Source organism: Macrotis lagotis, chromosome X (assembly GCF_037893015.1).
Source record: "Macrotis lagotis isolate mMagLag1 chromosome X, bilby.v1.9.chrom.fasta, whole genome shotgun sequence".
Lineage (NCBI taxonomy): Eukaryota > Metazoa > Chordata > Mammalia > Peramelemorphia > Peramelidae > Macrotis > Macrotis lagotis.
Genome location: NC_133666.1, coordinates 412,809,784 through 412,832,684, shown reverse-complemented (window position 1 = coordinate 412,832,684; position 22,901 = coordinate 412,809,784). Strand labels below are relative to the sequence as shown.

Below are 22,901 nucleotides of genomic sequence, written 5' to 3'. Positions count from 1 at the left end.
TTAAAATGTAGATGCTCTTTTTCATATGTAGGCCCTAATGATCTTTTATTTTAGAAATTACAGTATGAGGTGATAGAGAAATTTAATTGAAAAGAGTGAAAAGAACTTCAAAAAGAAAACTGAATAGCAAATTCTACAAATGGACAAAGGAAAGGAAGAGAAATAGCCCTACCCAGTCTAGTTAGCATCTGTTTAATTCAAAGTCCATTGTGGGAAAGGAAGAAGTCTTGAAGACTAGAGCTGCTACCAAGATAAGCCAAACTTCCTATCAGGGCTAGTCATAGCACCACAAGAAACAACCTAGCAAGTACCTGTAAGAATATCTGGAATCCATTTGAACATTATTTGAATTTTTGCCAGAATGTGTTATGACAATATCTGGATGTCACTGCTCAAAAAATATTGTATAAAACTCAAGTATGCTCTTTTTGAAAAAAATTTCTTTACAATTGATATAAATCCCTAAAGATTTATGGTATCTAACCTTCATATGTTTAATATATATATATATTTTATAATTGGTTTGCTATAGATAATTGACAAATATTAATTGATCATCTATTATACCAATAGTACTATATAAAACATTAAAGCAAGTACAAAATGAAAAATGTTCCTTCTTTGGAGGTGCTAATAATCACACTGACAAGGCAAGGTAGGCATACATAACAAGTCACACAACACAATATTAAAATTTAACAGGGCATTAGGATAGGATGAAGTATCAAGGAAATGGCAGAGACTCACAGCAACTGTTATGGCAATTCAAAGGTTTTCTGAATATGGTGAGGAAAAATTAAATTGAATTTTATTTTAGAAACATTGGGTTTGCAAAGAAATAAAAAAAAATCAAAAGGGAACTATATGTACAAAAATATGGTGGCAAAGAATAGGAAATCGAGGAAATGCTAATCAGTTGCAGAATGTCTGAAAAAAGTTGTGGATTGTGTTCTAAGAAATGACAAGGGAAATGGTTTCAGAAAAACCTGGGAAGATTTGTAAGAATTAATGCAAAATGAAAGGAGCAGGACAAGGAAAATATTATATACTTTAATACTGTAACAGTGATCAATCATGAAAGATTTAGTCACACTGATCAATACAATGTTCCAAGATAATTCCAAAGGATCCATGATAAAGAAAAATGCTATCTATCTCCAGAAAGAGAGCTGATGAACTCTGAATGCAGACTGCAGCATACTTTTTAAATTTTATGTTACTTGCTTTTTGGATTTTTTTTAACATAGCTAATATGGAAATGTTTTACATGATTTCACATGTATAAATTATTATTGCTTGATTTTTCATTAAGTGGAAGAGAATAAGGAGGAAGGGAGAGATTTGGAACTAATTTCTTTTTTAATGTTAAAAATAAAAAATGGAAAACACTGAATTTGATGTGTTAAGAGACTGTTCAAGTACATGATTGGAGATATATAAGAAATTTGAGCAAAAGATTTTGAGAAAGGGTTAAATTGCTGAGAGTGGCTAAGTTCTCTAAGGATAACAAGCAAAGAGTGAAGAGGAATAAAAGGGTTAAAAAACAATTTGTGAGAGAACTAGGAGAATAATATTAATGTAGTGCCACTGTAAACAAAGGAGAAAATCATCAAATCTGGAACATAATTAAAAACAATCATATCTGATATCTCATTTTTCTGTAACAATTCTGAGATTCTAAGAATAGATTAATGCTATTAAATTACCAGACCTCAAGAGGTTATTAACCCTAGCTTACAAAAAAGATAAACTTTTTTTATCAAATTAAAGTCTTGTAAGGGAACTTATCTAATATTCATCTACACATTCCAAAAAGAAAATTATGATTCCAACATTTTGAGTGACTTATCCATTTGATATGAAATGTATAAATATTATTAATTCATGTTCACTTATGTTGATTAAAAAGGGAAGGGAGAGGTTCAAAGCTGGCTGCTTATCAAAAGACATTACACTAAGGGAGACCAATTACCTAATTATTCATTTTAATTTCTGTTCCTACTGTACACCTCTCCTAAGCTTGTGCTACAAAGTGATCAATTCAAAATACTTCTAATTCAATAAAAGGAACATAAAAAAAACTAGAAAGGTATAATAAAATACTAGTAAAAAAGGCTTCAAAAAAGTAACAAAATTTAACAAGACATGAATAGAAATTGATGTTTGTGTTAACAAAATACAGAAACTTCAATTATATCACTTAGTTATGTTACTTTTTATTATTTTACAAGATATTTCAAAAAAAAGGAAGAAAGAAAAAAGAAATGTTTTACAGATACCTTAATTGTTCTATGAGATCTGCAATACTGGCAAAAGAAGCAGACTTTGAATTTAAACACACAAATATCAAAACTGTAATACCTACTTGTACTGAACGATTACCACCAAAGGGATGTCATTATTTAACAAGTAGATGTAATGCAAAATAAAATGCAAACAGTTGTTAATACAGAAAAGTAAACTTTGCATTCATGGCTACAGAAAGGATGATTAAAAAAACAAACACATCTGGTATTGTAACATTCTAGGCAGCAAGTTGTATTACATATTTAAAGCAATACATGCTCCTCAAAGCTTGTATTTTCAGCCTGTGCATGTCACCTGAATTATCTAGATACACTTAAAAAAAAAAAAAACAATAACCCACAATCAGCTAGTCTGCAAATATGTCCCTCACTCCTCCAGAAAGTCACAAATCAAATGAACTAATTCAAGACTTTCATGAGTGGTGTTAATTTCACAATAATTTTCCTCTCATAATGCTGAATGTTTTTGTTAGAGGTGAGTAGGGGAAAGAAGCCTTCGAGGCTAAATTTTCACTGTAGTTCCAAGTAATAAGAGATGCGAATATTGCCAGAAAGAGAACATATCTTCAACCACTTCAAGTTGGTTTTTCCACAACAGCCCTGAAGTTTGTCAGTTTTAATCCTAGAAAGCATTGTTCTTAAGTTTCTAAATACTTCAGAAGTTTCATTAAGTACTATGCACATGTCTTACATCATATTTACAAAAGCAAAAGAAAACTAATCTTACCTTCACCAAAATTGTTTTTAAAACTGGCTGGATATGATGAGACAAGATTAAAGGACCAAGACCTCCTTCAACAAAAACTACTTTTTCTACAAATGGCAACTGCTTGAATTCTTTCTTCCCTATCCTTCCCTCAACCCTATCCTGTATAATACCTGCTGTTGCATGTGCATGAGAAATCCAAAAGAGATGTTATTAAGAATCATCAGTTCAACATCCACTGCAGGGGCAACAGGGCAATCATCAAAATTTGTTGTTTTTCAAGTTGACATCAGCTTTAACTACTGTTATTTTTGCTATTTTTATACAATTACAAATTAAGGCCTATAAGCCATTTCCTGCTTACAGACTACTGATATCACTTGAGTAAATTATAACTTTCCAGATCTGTTTTGAGCCTGACTAAATAGCAGTCAATGTCAACTCTATGCCACTGCACGCAGTAAAATATTTTTGAAAGCAGCATAACCAATAACACAATCACAGTTTCTTCTACTCATTTTTTTGATCATACAAAATGCTAATGTTCGGGGGGGTAACAAGATAATTTAAAATATATTCTAGGGATTACTGTGTTCAAATAAGTAAATTCTAATACACAAAAATGCTACAGAAAATTAAGATTGGCAAAAACCAAAGAGATGGAAATATGAAAAAAGAATAAGCAGGTATGCTTCCCTCTGGCTTCCTGGTAAAGAGTACCAAAATCAACAACCTTCATTAGAAACAAGAAACCCTCCCTGGCCCCAGGCATGCCCTTTCTCCCCACCCCCCCCAAAAGGTTTAATGATTCAGATACAACTTGGGATAAAAAGAATCACCCTGCAAATGAAGTCCTGAGACTTGAGTAGAGAATCTGCCTAATCACATGTTCCATGTGAAGTAAAATTTAAAGCTGCAGATGCACAAAGGTTTGGTTTTAATAGTGGACCCATATATGTATATTTTTTAAATGAGGCAATAAAACACAGGAAAACAGACCCAAGAAATGCTCTCCACAAACAAAGCAATCCCCATCTGAGGCCTCTGTCCTTTTAACTACCTGACAGTTTAAATGTCCAATAAAATGTAAAATGCAGCATACATAATTGTGTAATCTAAAAACTTTTCATGATAACTTATTGCAAATTGCACTTGACAGTTCACCACACCAATGGAAAACTGGCCCCTTGTTGGTTCACACAGTCCTTGAGCCTCAAATTTAAGTCACCAGTAAAAGGAACGGGATAAAAAGTTTGCAGCTGTGCTCAACCAGCCGGCTCCACCTTCTGGGTGTGACCCAACTCTAGACACTGCTTTATCTTGTTCCTTTATAGGACTCTCATCCTCAGGCAGATAATCAGGTAGATCTGTATTCTGTTCTACTTCTACAGGAGTATCTTGGAATGGGACCAGCATCTGATAGTAGAAAAAAAAAAAAAGAAAAAAAAATCCTGAATTAAAATTTATGTGATTTAAAAATTATTCATTAGGAATGTCTACTTTATTTCTAGACCCTTAAAATTACCACATTATATTACAGTCATATCTATAATTTAAGGGCTATAAAAATTGACATAAAAAGTACAAGTATACCACTGATAATATGGAGCCATCACAGAATCAAAGAATGTAACTGATAGAAATAATCTTAAGAAGCAATCTAATACATACCCTTTTTATTTTTATAGATAATAAAACAGAGGTTTGAAAAGGGAAAGTAACTTGTCTAAAAACTATATAAATTTAGTTATTTAGAAAATGGCAGCCAAACTCTAGAATACTTAGCCTCAACAATTTGCTTTCACTACACTAGGCTGTCTCACAGTGAGACAAAAAAGAGCATTGAATGAAACAAAGCCCAGCGGCCTGTGGCAGCCTGAAACTGGAAGGAACAGACACAGGACGTAGTACTGGTTTTTACCTACTAAGGCCCTGCAGGAAAGGTCTCATTGTCCCAAAGCCAGTGCTTTGTAGCAGTAGGTGGCTACAGCTGTAAAGAAATCCTGTCTGGTCTCTGGTGAATTGTAACAACCCATGGGCAATTACTAGGGGAATGATATACCTCCAACTAATACACAATGGGAGCAGCAGTCATGGAATTGTGGCAGGTACAACACCACCAGTTTGCTTTCATTTGTAAAGGCAAAAGCTGATTTACCTAATCATTATCCTCTAGCTTTTGATTAACAAAACAAGAGTTTGTACAAGCAAACATGTAGAAGTACACTTGTAAGAAACATGCCCTGGAAATACATGAATGTAGAACTCCTTACACCTCTTAAGAACAGGGCCTAATACTTTTCAAGGAATTCATGGATATCATATAAAATCTACAAACTTTCAGCCACAGACAACATAAAGATAGCTGTGACTCCATTCTCTAGAGAGACCCATCTTTAGTCTTACTCTTCACTCAATATACTTTCTCTGGGTTGTTTTATTTGTGCTGGAAATCTAAAATAAGGATAGTGCCTTACTTCTTCTCCTGTTTCACTTTTCACAACTTGTTGTGCTTTCATAACTTTGGTTGATGCTATTGCTGTTGCCAAAGCCTAGGTCAGGATAAAACAAGAAAAAAAGAAATATTTAATAGAGATATTGTTAACTGACAGCGTTTTAAAGTTTTCAGAAGTGATTAATACAATCAGTTAAAAAGTGAGACTATGACAAGAATAAATACGGTTAGCAGTAGAACTTTGGAAACTGAGGATGAAAATCTAATATATGCTAGGCAATGGCTAAGTCTATTGCCTGCAAAGAGCCTGCAACCTATCAAAGGAGAAAATATACAAAAACAAGTCTATACAAAATAAATACAAGCTAATTTGGGGAGAGGGTTTTTAAAGGACAAGGTGCTCACCAAGAAAGGGGAACCAATAGGACAAGGTGAAGAGTGAGGACTCCTGTCAAGAGGGCATGATAGCCAGTGTGTGGGAAAGGGAATAATGTAGAATATTATTGGAAAGTCCAAGAATTAGGCTATGAAAGGCTTTAAAAACTAAAGAGTTGAAATTTTATTTTACCCCAGAGGCAACAATGAGTTATTAGAGTTCACCGGGTAGAAGAGGGACTTGGTCAGACTTACATTCTAGGGAAAATCACTTTGGAAGCTAAGTAAAGAATGACTGAGGAAAAAAGAGAGATTTGGGGAATAAAGACCAATTTCAAAGGCTACTGCCAAAAGTACAGTTGAAAGGTGATTAAAGACTAAACCAGAACAGGACTTGTTCACTATGAACACAGAAAGGAAGGGATGAATGCAAGAGACTTTGTAATGATTGAAATGACAACTGCTTAAAGTATATGGAATGAGGGAGAGTCAAAGATAAAAAAAAGTTGTGAATCTGGGTGACTGGTAGGATGGATGCACTCTAGTTAACAATAGGAAAGTTTGGAAAGAATGTGTGTGGGTTTGGGGGAAAAGTTAAATCCTATTTTAAGAATGTTGACTATTTCAAATCACCTACCTCTGCTTTCAAATCTGAACGGATTCGTACAACACATCTCTGAACAGCCATTTGAAATGTAAAACTAATAACTCCTTTAATTTTCAACAAGGCCTCTTCACAAAGATTTCTCCGAGACTGAAAAAGAAAAAAAATAATAATTATACCAAAGAAAGGAATGCTTAAAGGTGAAAAATTCTTAATGGCATAATGAATTAGCTATTCTATTCTGTAAATGACAAGAAATAAATCTACTTATGTACTGGCATTTCATTTTGAAGGGAAATCCTGTAAGGAAATAAGTAAGACAATTTTTATAGCAATCTAAGAGTTAACAGAATGGAAATAAATACAAATGAAGAGTAAAGTGTTCAAAAGCATAAAATGTATTTTTCCCCATATGATCAGTGAATAGAATTGGCTAACTGACTAGAGTTAGCATTAAATGAGCAGCTTGCATTTAAATGTTCAAACTGTTTCTTAACAATCTTGGGATCTGAAAATGATTAAGGAATCAATGCATATTTGTTAGAATGTCTCATCTGTGAAAGTATACTCTCAGAAGTCAGCAATTACCTCTTTGTTGATAAAGCTAATGGTTTCTTCTGACTTATTTTGCTAACTTTTCAATATATGACAGCATCTATCACAAAATCCTCTCTGGAGTTTTCTTCTACCATAGTGACATCACATTCTACAGATTCTAATCTGACAATCATCTTCCACTTCCTGCCCTTTAATTACAGCCTCCCCAAGCCTCACCCCTCATCCTGTCTGGTTTCTGGTGAACTCTAACAATCTATGAGCAACTACTAGGGGAATGATGTACCTCCAACCACTACACAATGGAAGTAGCAGACATGGCCAATTCATTTTCATTCCCTTCATGAATGACTCCCAAATTAATACTTCCTTTGTTCTGTAAAACCAGTCAATTACTTAAGAAATGGTATTTTTCCCCCTATGAAATATCAGGTTGTCCTTTCCCTTTCAATCTATTACTGTCTTGTCCCTTCCACAAAAAAAAATATAGAATACTAAGTGAGCAATTATTTAGAGTACTCTATCTGTAATCAAGATCATTAAAGAAAGGATCAGAACATTCATTATCTATGTGTGTGAACAAACAGTCTTAGATTCTAGTATAATTGTAATATCTACATTCTATTTTGATTTAGATAAATAATACTTAATAATTTCCATTTCAGAAAACTTATCTGCTTTTCCTCCTTATCTCTGATAAGTTCATTATACACACAAACATCCAATTACCATGATTTATTTATACTGTTAAATTCAAACTCACTCATGACTCTTAAGTTGTTCATGACTCTTAAGTTGTAACAAGTGGTCACGCCCCAGAAAAATCAGGTAGAGGTAAACCAGGTTGAGGGTAACATACAAGCTAAATTTAGTCAAACACAAAATTGTCTTTTTTAAATGTCTTTAATGACTTGCAAATAATAGGTATGTTCCAGGCACTGAGGTCTAAGATTCTGCTATATTAACTATACAAATATATTGATATACTTCTTTGAGAGAGAGAGAGAATAGCTAAATACTAAAAGTTTTTAAATTCAAACAAAGAACTTTCAGTAGTTGAAATGTGGAAAAACAAAAAAAGATTCAGATGTACTTGCCTCCCTTCACATCATCTAGAGGTCCTCAACGGGAACATAACCACCATTTAGCTGTCATTCAGGAAATCTTTAAGAATAATCTTACACAAATAACCTCAGAAAATACCAGTTGCAAGAAGACAAAGAGAACACTGTTCCATGGCAGGACACATACACCCTCACCTGTTCCCTTCTAAAGAAGCCCATCTCCAAGGTATAATCTCTCTCTAGTCCCTTTACCTCCCCATTTGCCTCAGAGATCTTCTCTTAGAGGCCACCACCTCCTACTTCCCCAGCCTCCAATTACCCCCAAGAGTTCTTCTCCCTCTCCAGAGGCAGAAGAAGTGGTTTCTTCAAGCACCAAACCCCCAGACCAAACACAAGACCCATCATAGAACAAATCTCTTCACTCACATAAATATTCATAGTAGTGGAAACCCCTCCACCACCAAATCAAAGCATCCCCACTTTTTTCATCCCTTTTCACTCATCCTTCTGAGTCACTTTTTCTGTGGTCTTTCCAAGAGACCAAAAGAGTAACCTGCTCCACATTCCTAGCCAAAATTTGACTGGGCATATCATATGCTTCCATCTACTCCAACTCTCCTCTCCCCTTTCAAGCAATCTTTTCATTTTGTAATTTAGTCCTAAAAAGAAAAAAGAAAAAAATTCACCTGTAGTTGGGGTGCCTACTACAGACCCACTTCACCATTACCCACACTACCTAAGTTCCATCTTAACTCCTGCTTTGCTTTCTCTGCTATCAATTTGTTGCTGTTGCTATCACTGGCTATTGCATTCAATTCACCTCTTTTGCATTTCTTTTATCTGGGGTACTCAAGAGTCAAATAATCTCTTCAGGTCTGTTTTTTTTCCCCTTTCCTTTCTTTTTTTTCTTAAAAATATTTTAAAGTTTATGACCAAGGAAGAGATGGAGAACATCATTAAAAGCTAACTAGATAATTTTGATTACATTAAATTAGAAAGCTTTTGCAGAGACAAAACCACTGTAACCAAGATCAAAAGAAATATAGTAAATTGGGAAACAATTTTTACAACTAGCATTTTTTTTTTGCAAGGCAATGGGATTAAGTGGCTTGCCCAAGGCCACACAGCTAAGTAATTATTAAGTGTCTGAGGCTGTATTTGAACTCAGGTAACTCCTGATTCCAGGGCCTGTACTCTATCTACTACGCCACCCAGTCGCCTGGCAACTAGTATTTCTGACAAAGGACTCATTTCTAAAATGTAGAGAACTGAGTCAAATTTTCAAAAAACAAGCCATTCCCCAATTGACAAATGGTCAAAGGATATGCAAAGGCAATTTCCAGATGAGGGAATCAAAGCGATCAATAGATATATGTCAAATTACTCTAAATCACTACTTAACTAGAGAAAAGCAAATTAAAGCATCTTTGGGGTACCACCTCACACCTCTCAGACTGGCCAATATGACCAGAAAGGACAATGATCAATGTTGGCAGGGATGTGGGAAATCTGGGACACTAATACATTGTTGGTGGAGCTGTGAACTCATCCAACCTTTCTGGAGAACAATTTGAAATTACGCCCAAAGGGCAACAAAAATGTGCATATCCTTTGATCCAGCAATACAACTTCAGAGTCTATATCCTGAAGAGATATTCATAGCAGCCCTATTTGTGGTGGCAAAGAACTGGAAATTAAGTGAATGTCCTTCAACTGTGGTATAAATATGTCATAGAACACTATTGTTCTATTAGAAACCAGGAGGGATGGGAATTCAGGGAAGCCTGGAAGGATTTGCATGAACTGATGCTGAGTGAGATGAGCAGAACCAGAAAATCATTGTACACCCTAACAGCAAAATGGGAGTGATAATCAACCTTGATGGACTTGCTCATTTCATCAATGCAATAATCAGGGACAATTCTGGGCTATCTGCAATGGAGAATACGATCATATCCAGAGAGAGAATTGCGGAGTTTGAACAAAGACCAAAGACCTTCAATTTAGGGGGAAAAATTATTATCTCATTATGTAATATTGCTATCTCTTATGCTTTATTTTTCTTCCTTAAGGATATTATTTCTCTCTCATTCTCTCTCATACATTGGACTTAGATCATTGTATACCATGGAAACAATGTAAAGACTAACAGACTGTATTCTGGGGGGGTGGGGGAAGGGAAGCAAGAATGGGGGGAAATTGCAAAACTCAAAATAAATAAAATCTTTCTTTAAAAAAAATGGACAAATAGCATAATCATTTGACTTAATACAAAATTAATTTTTTGACATTTCCATGTACATCTGAAAAGTATAATACATTCATTTCTTATTCAATTATCAAAAAAATTTTTTAAACACTTCTATTACTGAACATTTTTTTCTTTTATATAGTTAAGCTCAGATTTACAAGGTAGTCACTTTAGGATGTATCATGAGTTTCACTATTCTTCAGAACACGTTATTCCATTCCCCTCAAAATTTTCTGGTGACTACAGAATAATTCTCTTCTGTTATTCAAATTTCCTTTCCTTTGTACTTGAAATATCTTGTTCCAGGTAGCTGGCAAAACTGGTGGCAATTAAACTGAATTGTTAAATTTAATCACTATGCATCTTAGAATTTATAACTTTGAGTTTATTTTGTTATAGAAGACATCCACATCCTTTCAATAGGCATCTCTTTTTCTGTATTCATAAGTTCTGAGCAATTTTCTATCATTATTTCTTGTATTCGGGTTTTTTGACTTGCACTTCTTTGGGTATTTGTAATTCTTAGATTGCTTCCACATATCCTGCCTTCAAGATCATTATGTTTTGCTTGTTTACAGAATGTTTCTTTTAATGTTATTGCTTTTTGCTTCTCTTCCATATTGTCCTTCACTTCTATATACTTAATTTGCAATCAAGTAGCCCTCTTTAGTTTCTTTGACAAGATTTGCCATCACAGATTTAAGTTTTTCTATCTTTCTAATTCTTTCTGATGTGTAGGCCATAAATTTTGTTTTTACAATCATATCTCTTTTAAAACTTTCTAAGAAAGAGTATTGTGGTTCCAAATTTTCCTCAAAATCCATAGGGTCTTCATTTTCATTTGTATTATAATATTTATTCATAGAAGCCTGCACCTGTTTACTAGATCTGAAGATCAAATTTCCTTCTTCAGGTAACATCTTCCCTATTGGTTTATCTGTTTATATTCCACTGAATTTTCTTCTTCCAAAGTTCACAGGAAATTTTCAGTCTTTCTGTCCCCCTAATTTTCCCCTACTGTTCATTTTTTGACTCACTTCCCCCAACCCCCTAATAGAGATTCCTTGGGAGCTAAATCTCAGTGTCTCAGCCTCCTCATACACTGGAAAATTTACAGTTCATCAGTCTCCAGGGCCTTGGAGCAGAAGAATTGATCAGCATTGGATACTGAACTCTTTCCTTCAGCCTTCCTTGAGTGACATAGACACACACAGGCCTATGCGTGCATCACACACAAACACACACATTCATTCTCTCTCTCTCTCTCTCTCTCTCTCTCTTGTCTATTCTTCAGTTATCTGGTCCAAATTCCTGCCCTATTGAGTTTGGATCTCTGTGTCAATGGGAGGAAGTGGGGAGGGGGTGGATATCCCAGTATAGAGTGGGCTATACCACATATCCATATCCTGCCCCATTTTTTCTATTCCTCTGCTCTCCTACAGACCTCTCTTGTAGCATATATAGCACTGGCTGTCACAGTCTCAGCACATTTCTGCACTTCTGGAGCTTAGATCTTCACAACATTGGAAAGGCGGAAAGGAGGTTAGGGCTTGGGGTTGTATTTTGTTGCAAATCCACGGATCAGCTATTACTGCCTTGCAGCCTTTTTACCAAGAGCATAGTGATGATGGAGGAGAAAGTGTTGTGAACACGAGTTCATGGTTTTTCACACTGGTTTGAGTTCCTGCTGTTTAAGACCATAGAAAAAAGTTAGAAGTTGCTTTTTCTTTGATACATAATCTGTTCTGGAAAAAGTGTGAAAGGTCATGAGAATCAAATAAAATGTCTATCTTCCATCTTGTTAGCCACATAATGTGGAATTCATCTGCCTCAGACAAAGCCAGCAACACAGTATTGGAGAAAAATGATATGGGCACTGATAAAATATAACTAATTTAACAATTATTATGGATGCTCCATGGTCATTCTAAAGATATATAAATGACTGGCAAAATATTATCAGGTTATCAACAAAAATTTCCATAAATCAAGGATTATATTCATGTTTGTTTCCTATACAGAGACAGGGATTAATTTGAGAAATTATTCTATAGCAAGTGATCTCTAGTATTGGAAATAGTTATTAAATGACTAGCAAAAAGGAACTTTAAGGTTATTTGTAGGCCTGCTACTAAATAACTGTATTCTGGGACAAGTAGTTTAACTTCTATAGGACTCAATATTTGTCATTTATAAAATGAGGGGTGGAGTGGCATCTTCGTGAGTGCTCTAAGGAGGTCCTTTCCACAATTCAATGAATTAGCTAGGACTTCATAAATATTAGAAAACATTTTATTTTAAAAAAAAATTTTAAATACTAGTATAAAATGAACCAAATGAAACATTATTTAACCTGATACTTTTTTCCTTGAATCACAAAAACATACCAAAAGAAATAATGACATTTTAATATCTGAAATGAACAAAAGGGACAAAAAACCTAAAATGCAGGGAAGCTTTCTGTAATGTAAGACTGGACAACTAAATTATTAGCAATAACAAAGTAAATAAGCCATGGGATAATTGTTTCAGGAGACCATATGAAGAAACATCCTAATAACACATTTCAGAAAGACTTCATTTTATCTTTGAAGAATCTAGGCTCTTTAACTTCCAAATCCATCTATCCAGCTCTAGTTTCTCTCCTGAGATCTAATCTTACAGGACAGATGGCTGGACATTTCACAGTAGGTGTCTTTATAGACACTGAAAATTCAAGATGCTCAAAAGAGAATTCATTATCTTTTCCCTAATCTTACTACTCTTCTAAATTTCTCTACTTTTCCCAAAAGGCATTACCATTCTTATAGTTACCAAGTTTACAACTGTGGTTCATATCATTCTCAAATCCTCATTTTTACTCACACCAATCATCTGACAAATACTGTCATTTCTATCTCTCTAACACCTTTCATATTCTTTTTTCTTCACTTAGCCACCATTCTAGTTCAGGCATTCATCTTCTCTAGCCCAGATTACTGACTGCAAGAGCCTCCTAACTGGTTTCCCTCTTTAAAGTATCTCTCTAAAGCACAAGTCTCACAACCATATCCCCCCCATTATTCAAACTCCAAAGGCTCCCTAGAATCAAATATAAACTTCTGTGTAAAGCATGTAAAATTCTTTACAACCTCATTTCTTTTCATCTTTCCAGTCTTCTTACATATTAGTCCCCTAATGCAGTCTACAGTCTAGTCTTATTAGACTTATTGTTGCCTTTCCTTTGTTACTTCACCTTCCACCTTTGTACCTTTGCAGGCTAGGGTGTTCCCATTGCTGGTATGCATTCCCTGACAATTTCCACTCTTGGAATCCCTGGTTTTTTTAAGAGCTGCCTTCAACTTGTGGCCTTTCTTGATCCCCTCAGTCCTTCCAGTTCAGATTTAATTTTCTTGAAGACCATTCTAATATACAGTAGATGTAATAAATGTTTTTGGTTAAGACGTATTGGAATCCCATCTACCATGTCTCATTCCCCTCACCGTACTAAAGCACTAATAAATATAAAAAGAATCCAACAAAAGATCAAGAGGTCTTAAAGTTCATTACAGGTCTGGGATAAGTTTGATCTTGACATAGGATCCAGATGGTTCAGAAGAAAAGAATGAAGCTGATGATTTTGCATGGCATTCCCCTCACTTAAATCCAATTTGCTTGCCAAGCATGACATCACTTTCCTGATGTTATGGATAAGCTTGAATGAAAAAATGCATTCTTATTTGTAATTCATGTGTTCTTAAGGCACTTACAGAATCATCAAGGCCATCTATATGCAAAACCACTGTTTTGGCACGCTTATTTGTAGTTCCAAGAAAAAACTGAGCTTTCCTTCGGCGTGAGTTCATTTCATTGACATTGCCAGTATCTGCCATGTTGGATGACTGAAGGATGTCATAGATTTCAGAAGCCAGAAGTTTAGTCTCTCCTGGAGTAGTAGTCCTTGCAAAGAAAAACAAATATGTATCAGTAAAATATTATCTTAGTTTTATTTTATTAGTACCATGTTGTTCCTCAGCTAAAGAAAGGGCAGATTCTCCAATTTAACTGTCTGGTACAATTCAGAAGACATACAGCAATAATAATAAACAAGAAAGTAATACTTAAGGGAAACAAATGCCATCTACATTATAAGCACCTAAAAATGTTTGTTGAAGTGAACAATAAAATAAAATTAGCTATTTCGAGTCTGACCTATGAACTAGTCAGGCTCATACACTATACCTGAGAGTGGTATTAAAAGATAAAGAGCATGTCACCATCTGACAAACTTTGAAAAGTTAGATTATGATTAAAAATATACCTACACCAATATTTTTAAAAAGAATGGAATTTTGAAAATAAAATTGCATTGATCTTATTTTTAAGTCACATATTTTCCAAAGAATCTATTTTGTTATGCCTTATAAAAAAATTTTAAAAAATCAGTTCAGGGAAACTAACCAATACATTGAAAGAAATCTAACATATGTAGTATTCTGTATTCTTTGTTCCCCTAAACTATAAAAAAGGTAGGGTCACCTTCTTTATCTCTTCTTTGGGATTAAACTTGATGATAATTTTAAAGCATTAAGCTGTGATTCTTTTATATTTTTTCCAGCTACAAGTTGTAGTCATCATTTATATTATATTCCTGACCTTTTATTTCACATTGCATCAGTTTATAAGTGTTCCCATGTTTCATGGGAAGAATCATCATATTCATTATCAATCACAGAGCAATAATATTCCATTATATTCATGTATCAAAATCTGTTTAACCATCCCTAACCAATCGATGTATGTTTTGTTTCCAGTTCTTTGCTATGACAAAAAGGGCTGCTATAATTACTTTTGTATTAGCCTTTCTTTTTTTATCACTGACCCTCCCTGCTAGTCATTTCTCGTCTTGAATATTACAATGTCCTGGTAACTGGTCTCCCTTCCTCAAGTATCTCCCTGTTTCCAATCTATCCTTCAATCAGCTGCCAGACTGCTCTTCCAAAAGCTGACAACTGTGACTATGTTACTCACCTATTTAATATAGTCCTAGTAGAGTTCTCTATTTCCTTAGCCTTTGTATTGATTCACCCATATGCTTGAAACACATGGAAGTTTCAGTTAAATGGAATGATTCACAGATTCTCCCTGGAAAGGCCAGGATGTTATTTACCCAAAGACAACCAAAAAACATGATTTCATAAGACAAAAGTTAACTTTTTTCCTATTTCATTTTCCAAGTCATTTTCAGAGACCACAAGAAAATGAGCAATTCCAGTCTTTGAGGTTTTACTTCAGGAGGAAATCCTGAATTCAAAACCTGGGCACTAACTCACAGAGGGAGGTTTCCTTAACAGATTTACTTCTCGGAGAATGAAAAGGATCTTTACTAAGGTGGTAAGGGATTACTTTAAAAGTTGAAATATTAAAGTCATGCCACATGGAAGCAAGAAATTGAAAATTTTGCCATCCCTCCATGATATTGCTGTAAGTTTCTTAATTGGTACATTTTCAAGTTAAATAGGGACTGAGTCTAATACTCTATTTAGATTTAGGCCATCTTCTCTTCTCCTATTACTATATCACTAAATGATCCCATCAGCTCCCAGGGGTTCATATCTATTTAGCCAGACCTAACCTCTTTAACTCCAAACTCCGATAGTCTCCTTAAACTCTAAAGTTTAAAATGGAACTCATTCTCTTTTCTCTCAAGCCCTACTCTTTTCTAAATTTCTCATTTACTGTCAAGGACATCAACATCCTCCCAGTCAGCTAGATTTGCAACCTTGGTGTTATCTTCAACACCTCATTCATTTTAACTCCAAATATGCAATATGTTATCAAGTCTTGTTATTTCTACCTTCACATCTCTTATATACTATTATGACACCACCCTGGTATAGTCCCCTCAACACCTCACACCCAGAGAGCTAGTTGGTCTCTCCTCACTTCAGTGCATTTTCTTCACAGTTGCCAAAATGATCTTCAAAAAGTAAAGATCTGAAAATGCACCAGTTCGATGTTCAACTAGTTTTACCCTTGGAAGTTCTTTAGAACATGCATGGCCCCTTCCTTTTTGTCTTTATCTTATTCCCTTTTCAACATATACATTACAATATTAAGCAGAACTGGTCTTCTGGGCATTTCTCTTCCAGAATGCTTCATCTCCTGATTCCCTGCTTTTTCCTGGGCTGTCTCTCCTGCCTGAAAATTTTTCTCTCCTAACCCACTGACTCCTGGCTTTCTTCAAGACTCAGTTCAAATTTCCATTTTCAGTAAAAGACCTTTGTCAACCTTCTTCTACTACCCACTATTGTTAGTATATTCCCTCTGAGTGATTATCTTTGATTTATATTGTATATCTTATATGTATAATTTTTGCATGTTGTCTTGCATGTTTTATATATGTCTTCCCCATTAGAATATAAACTACTTGAAAGCAGGGACTATGTTTTTGCCTTTCTATCTCCAGTCTAAGCACAACACAGGGACTGACATATATTAACTGCTTAATAAATACTTGTTAAATGACTGACACCAGGAATGATGGTTGATCTTTTTCACCTGTGACTCCTAGAAACTTTCCCTTCAAAATTCAATTCAAGTGGCCAGCTATGATAAGAGGTAGTCACTGTCCATCTTGCTCCCATCCAAATTACTTTGTATTTACTTGATATGTATGTTATATGCATAATTTGTTTCACCTGATTCAACATAATCTCAATAATAAGGATAAATACTTTAAATTAAACTTAGTCTTCAAAGAAGTGAGTTTCTAAGAGGCAGAAATGAGGGAAGTAGAAGGTAGAAACAGTGCAAGGTGGGTAGAGAAGCATTTCGAGGATTATTAGAAAGGCTAAGGTAGGGAGCCACAAGAATGTATTAAGTAGAGGGTAGCACACTCAAACTTGTACTTTTGAAATATCATTGTGGCAGCTGATTGGAAGTAGTAAAATCAACTATAGTATATTATAGTATTCCAGATAAGACACTGTCAGACCTCCACTTTCAGGAAAATCACTCTGGCAGTCTTGGGGGAGATGCACTAGAGTGGGGAGAGATTTAAGTCAGGAAGTCAAAAATTGGGAGAATACTGTAAATAAATATAGCTAAGACATGATGATTATATAGCATAATAGTAAATAGAAAAAAGGGGACATCTGTTAGAGATGTTGTGAAGATGAATAAAAATATTAAGAAAACATGTCATGCAATTAAAACAACTCTAACTTAGTTGTATTCAATTCATTTGTAAGTGAACCAAAAATATATATAGATGGAGGGCATTAGCATCAATTATAATAATTACATAAAGCAGAACTTATATGAATCAATTGTCATAATGAGACCAAAAGTCTAAAAACACTATGACGTATTTGTTAAAGAGAGAGAGAGACAGAGATGGACACCGAACTTAACCTTTTCTGTGTCATGAACCCCTCTGGTAAACTGGTAACACCCATAGCCCTCTCCCTCCTCATTTTTCAGAATATTATTTTTAAACACATAAAATAAAATATATGGGTTTAGAAAGGAAGCCAAAGATTAGTGAAAATAAAGCAAAATCTATTCAAAGATCTCTACCTAAAAAGCCCTGCTAACAATGTAAACTTCTTTCAAAAATTTTAAAAAATTTTAAAAAATAGTACAAGGTAATAATACACACTATGACCTCGTAAAAAAGAGAAGCACTAGAAAGTTTAGGTAGTTTAAAGAAAAGCTATTAAGAGATGAAACTAAGCAAAATCATCCTTAGGACAGTAAAGATAGAACTAGAAGGAAAAATGCAAATGGGATAAAAGATGTTAGAGATCTACAAAGATTATGACATCCTCTTTTCACAATCAAGAACAGTGAAGCCAGAAGCAGCTAGGTGGTGCAGTGGATAGAGCAATGGCCCTGGAGTCAGGAGGACTTATTAACTGCCTAGCTGTGTGACCTTGGGCAAGTCACTTAACCCCATTGCCTTGCAAAAAGCAACAATCAAAAAACAAACAGTGAAGCCCAAAAAAAGCCTGTAGACTTGCATGAACTGATGTTGCGTGAACTGAGTAGAACCAAGAGAACACTGTACACATTAATAACATTGTGAGAGGATCAACTATGATGGACTTAGCTCTCCTCAGCAAAACAAAGATCAAGGACAATTCTAAAGGCCTTGTGATGGAAAATACCATCCACATCCACAGACAGAAGAATGGAGTCTGAATGCATAATAAGGCATACTATTTTCCATTTTTTAAATGTTTTATGCTTTGCTTTTTTCCTATCTTGGTTTGTTCCTTTTGTTCTGATTCTTCTTTCACATAGTCACATTAGTCATATTAATGACTAATAAAGAAATATTTTAACATAGTTATATATGTATAACCTGTATCAGATTACTTGCTGTCAAGGGGAGGAAGAAAAATCTGGAACTCAAAATCTTAGGGGAAAAAAAAAAGAATCTTGAAAACTAAGCTATAGCATTACAGCTCCAAATGAATTTATAGAAAAGACAGAACTGGTACTGAAAGCAAAATAGGTGGGGAAAGCAATTGGGCTAGACTAACTGGAGTGTACACAGAAGAGGTCCATAGCGAAGGTAACACCTTCGTGAGGAAATTCAACACCAACCTTTATGTCTATTTTTCCATATGAATAAAAATTTATGACACTAATGCAAATATACATCTACAGCATACCTGATGAAGGTATTACAAAAAAATAGGACTTTAAAAAGTAATATTACACAGTTGACTATATCTCTACCATCATGCAAGTGAGAGAAAACAAGATCTGTGTTTATTTTGATACATGTACATATACATACATACATACACTAGAATAGGCAGACAGATACACATATACTATAGAACTCCATCATCAATATATAACTTAGATCAATATTGTGAATAGACAATAAGCTGGGGCCTGGAATAAACTAAGTAGGGAGTGAAGCAGGTTGGATTCAGGAAACCGCAAGGTTCTTTTAATAATCTGATTTCTCTGGGGGAAAAAAGGATTTTATTTCTTTTGAAATTTACATATTTTTCAGTTTTAGATTCTCTATTTCCCCTTCTCCCACCTCAATTTGGCAAGAAATTAATAACCCATCACAAATAGGTAGTCATGTAAAATAAATTTTCACATTAGCCAAGTTTTCTACCAGCAGCCCCCGAAAAAGGGAAAAAATCCCAAATATACAGACTGAAAACAAAGTACTCTGGTTGATAAACTTGCCACATAAGGAAACATGGACAAAATGTGTTATAATACGCACCACCCATATCCATGAGGTCCACAGATCTATATGAATAATTTTTAATATTTAAGCATAAGATGTTATATTTAATGTTATTAGATTTGACCCACTGCTCTAGTCTATGAAATAATGAAAACTAATTTCATCACATCTGTGTATATCATCATTTCAGTCTCATGTCATTCACAAATGTGACAATCATGATATATCACGTATTATTTTCATCTAAAATCCTGATAAAAACAGTGACAAAAGCAGTTCAAGAACAGAGCTCCAGGGCACTAAAAAACTTTCCAAGTTGACATGGCCATTTTTCTCCTTGTTTCATACATCCTTAAACACCAAGATTGCTTGTTTTCTCTTCCTAAGGATCCCCAAAAAATGTATCCAAACTACCCCTCACTAGTAAGAAGTGTCCTAAATATCTTAATGCTGTTTTATGCTTTAATAACTTCAAAAGTAAATTACTAAAATTACCAAAAAAAGATCGAAAGATTATTTAAAATTTTTAAATAGACTAATTAAAATTCAAGAAAACAACCATCTTGTGTTAAAGTCTAGTTGATTTTCAAACTTTATAAAAACTTCCTGCTGCTACACAGTAGCTTTAAAAACTACACTTGCATTTGTAAACCTAGCTTCACCATCATGAGGAATTAGTTTTGACTTGACTGCCCAAGAAAAAAATTCTCATAGAAACCGAACAGATGAACAAAGGTGATAGATACAAAAAAGATCTCTTCAACCAATCTACCAGTTAGAGAAAATGCCACTAATAGTCTCACATGAAAAGCATAAAGACAAGGTAATTCATCTTGTTAAAATTTATTGTCCAAAATTCAAAAAACTAAATAAATTTAAAACTTTTTTTTAAACTTGTAGCATTAAGATTTAAAGATTTGCATATAACCTTAATAAATAACATTACTTAAATGACCCCTTTAGAGTTAGACCTCTTCCTTTGGCTAAAAATATATAGTTCTCATATATTCCAGTCATGGGTTTATCTTGAAAAATTCCAGATATATCTTGCAAAATCATTTGTTCCAAATGTTATTTTTACACAGCATAAACAATACGGACATTGTTTTTCTTACAGTCTATGGCAATGAAAAAGAATACATATATCCACATATAACAATATGAGATCACATCTATTATTGCTGACAATCTTTCTGAATACTATTTCCCCAAAAGTTTTATTCATAACCTTCAGTGTGGCCAAACTGCAATCAAAGTGCTTTCATAAATGTTTTGATTTATTTCAAACATTCAAATTTTTTGATTCATTTCAAAATGAGACCATTCATTAAAAAAACATTTACTAAGCGCTTATTCGACGTAAGCACTCCATAAGCATTATGGCATTGAAAAAAAATAGGATCTAATCATCTAGATGCATATTTGAAGTTTTAACAACACCATCCTTTAACTCCGCTTCTCTTTCTTCTTCTCTACTTGCTTATTAAAATCTAGATTGAACTCAAGGGAAACTTATCTGAAGAGGTCAGAACAGACTTAAAAAATGAAGAAGGAAGTAGAAATGAAACCACATAATCTAAGAATCAGAACAGGCTTATGAAGCCATTCAATCTAACTTATACCATACCTTATAAAGAATCCCTTTTACAAAATTGCTGAGAAATGGTCATTCAGTTGCTTTTTTTTTTTTTAGGTTTTTTTTGCAAGGCAAATGGGGTTAAGTGGCTTGTCCAAGGCCACACAGCTAGGTAATTATTAAGTGTCTGAGACCTGATTTGAACCCAGGTACTACTGACTCCAAGGCCAGTGCTTTATCCACTATGCCACCTAGCCGCCCCTATTCAGTTGCTTCTTGAAAACCTCCAGCAACAGGAAAATTCACTATTTCCCAGGATGATCCATTCTATGAGAGACAGTTCTGTGAAATAGTTCTTCCTTAGAAAGACAAGATGCTTGTGCTAGCTTTGGAGTCAAACTGAACACTTACTTTTCAAAAAACAATTCAACAAAAAGACTTCTAGAGAGGAGAGGAGCTATGGAAAAGCCAGTGAAGTGAATAAAATAGGAATTAGAGAAGAGTAATATTAAAATTGCCTTTTGGCAATGAAGGGCACCACAGGAAGACTGTGTAAAAGGAATCCTTTTTAGTCACCAAGATAGAGGAATTCTCTTTTAAAGACATGGTGTAACAAGAAAAAGATTCCCAGAATCTGAAATTCTCACTCTGGACTTGAGGTACATTTTTGTCACAGAAACAAAAGGTAATTGTAGTTCATTAAGCTGAAGTTCTTATGGGCTAACGTGAGAATCTAATCACTGGTCAGCAAATGAAAAAATGTTTTCATAGATCCAATATAAATTCATTGTTCCAAGAAGTGAATTAGAAATCAAATTTCAGGGATATAAATAAAATTTTTATGTAGCATTTTATGTGATTATGTCAGAATCATAAACTCTCAAAAGAATTCATATCATTTTCTCGAAACCATATCTTGAAAGGATTCATTCCCACAATATTCCTGACAATTGGTCATTCAGATTCTAATTTGAGGCCTCCAGTGACTACCTTCATGAAGTAGTCCATGTCACTTCTAGACAGTCTGTTAGAATAAGTTTTCCTTACAATGAGCTAGAAATTTTCCTCTATGCAATTTCCAGACACTGATACTAGTTCATCTACTGAGGTATCAAGCATAATTCTAGTTCCAATAACAACTCAATCACAGGAAAAAGTTTCAAGGACTTCAGGCATCTATCATGTCCCCTTAAATTAAATATCTCTAGTTCTTTCAACCAACTGATGGTCTCAAGTTCTCACATTGATAATTCTCCAGTTTAACAAGGGCTTTCCTAAAATATGGAGCTTAGAAAAGAACAGAAAAATATTTATGATCTGAATAGGGCAGAACAGTTCAGTACCAGCTTTCTCTATTTCTCTAATAACAAAGTCTAGGATTCTATTAGTTTTTTGAGGGTTACCATCTACCCCATTTAGTCTTCAGGTCACTTAAGTCTCATGATCAGAAACTATACTAAACTATGTTATATACTAATAAACAAAAAAAACCTACTCTAAACAGTATACTTAAAAGGCAGCTAGGTGGTACAGTGGATAAGCACTGGTCCTAGAGTCAGGAGGACCTGAGTTCAAATGTGATCTCAGATTCTTAATAATTACCTAGCTGTGTGATCTTGGGCAAGTCACTTAATCCCACTGCCTTGTCAAAAAAAACCAGTATACTTAATAAAGCAGGACATGGCTCCTGTTAGCACAAATGCCTCATTAAAATAAATCTTTGTTATATTATTTACAAAACAATACAAAAAAGCTACCATTGAACTCCTAAGCCTCCTCTCTGTGTTTGGCCTCTATATGAACTCAC

General features: G+C 34.4%; 1 protein-coding gene across 1 annotated transcript in view; it reads right to left on the bottom strand.

Annotated features, from left to right (window-relative positions):
* Window positions 1–2,170: 2,170 nt before the first annotated feature.
* ARMC1 (armadillo repeat containing 1) overlaps window positions 2,171–22,901 on the bottom strand; it is a 77,351-nt gene continuing 56,620 nt past the window's right edge. The window contains exons 4-7 of the mRNA XM_074202392.1: window positions 14,066–14,255; window positions 6,480–6,596; window positions 5,490–5,564; window positions 2,171–4,428 (exon numbers count right to left, since the gene is read on the bottom strand). Coding sequence (XP_074058493.1) covers window positions 4,237–4,428; window positions 5,490–5,564; window positions 6,480–6,596; window positions 14,066–14,255 — 574 coding nt within the window. The 3' untranslated portion in view covers window positions 2,171–4,236. The remainder of the gene's footprint in view (window positions 4,429–5,489; window positions 5,565–6,479; window positions 6,597–14,065; window positions 14,256–22,901) is intronic.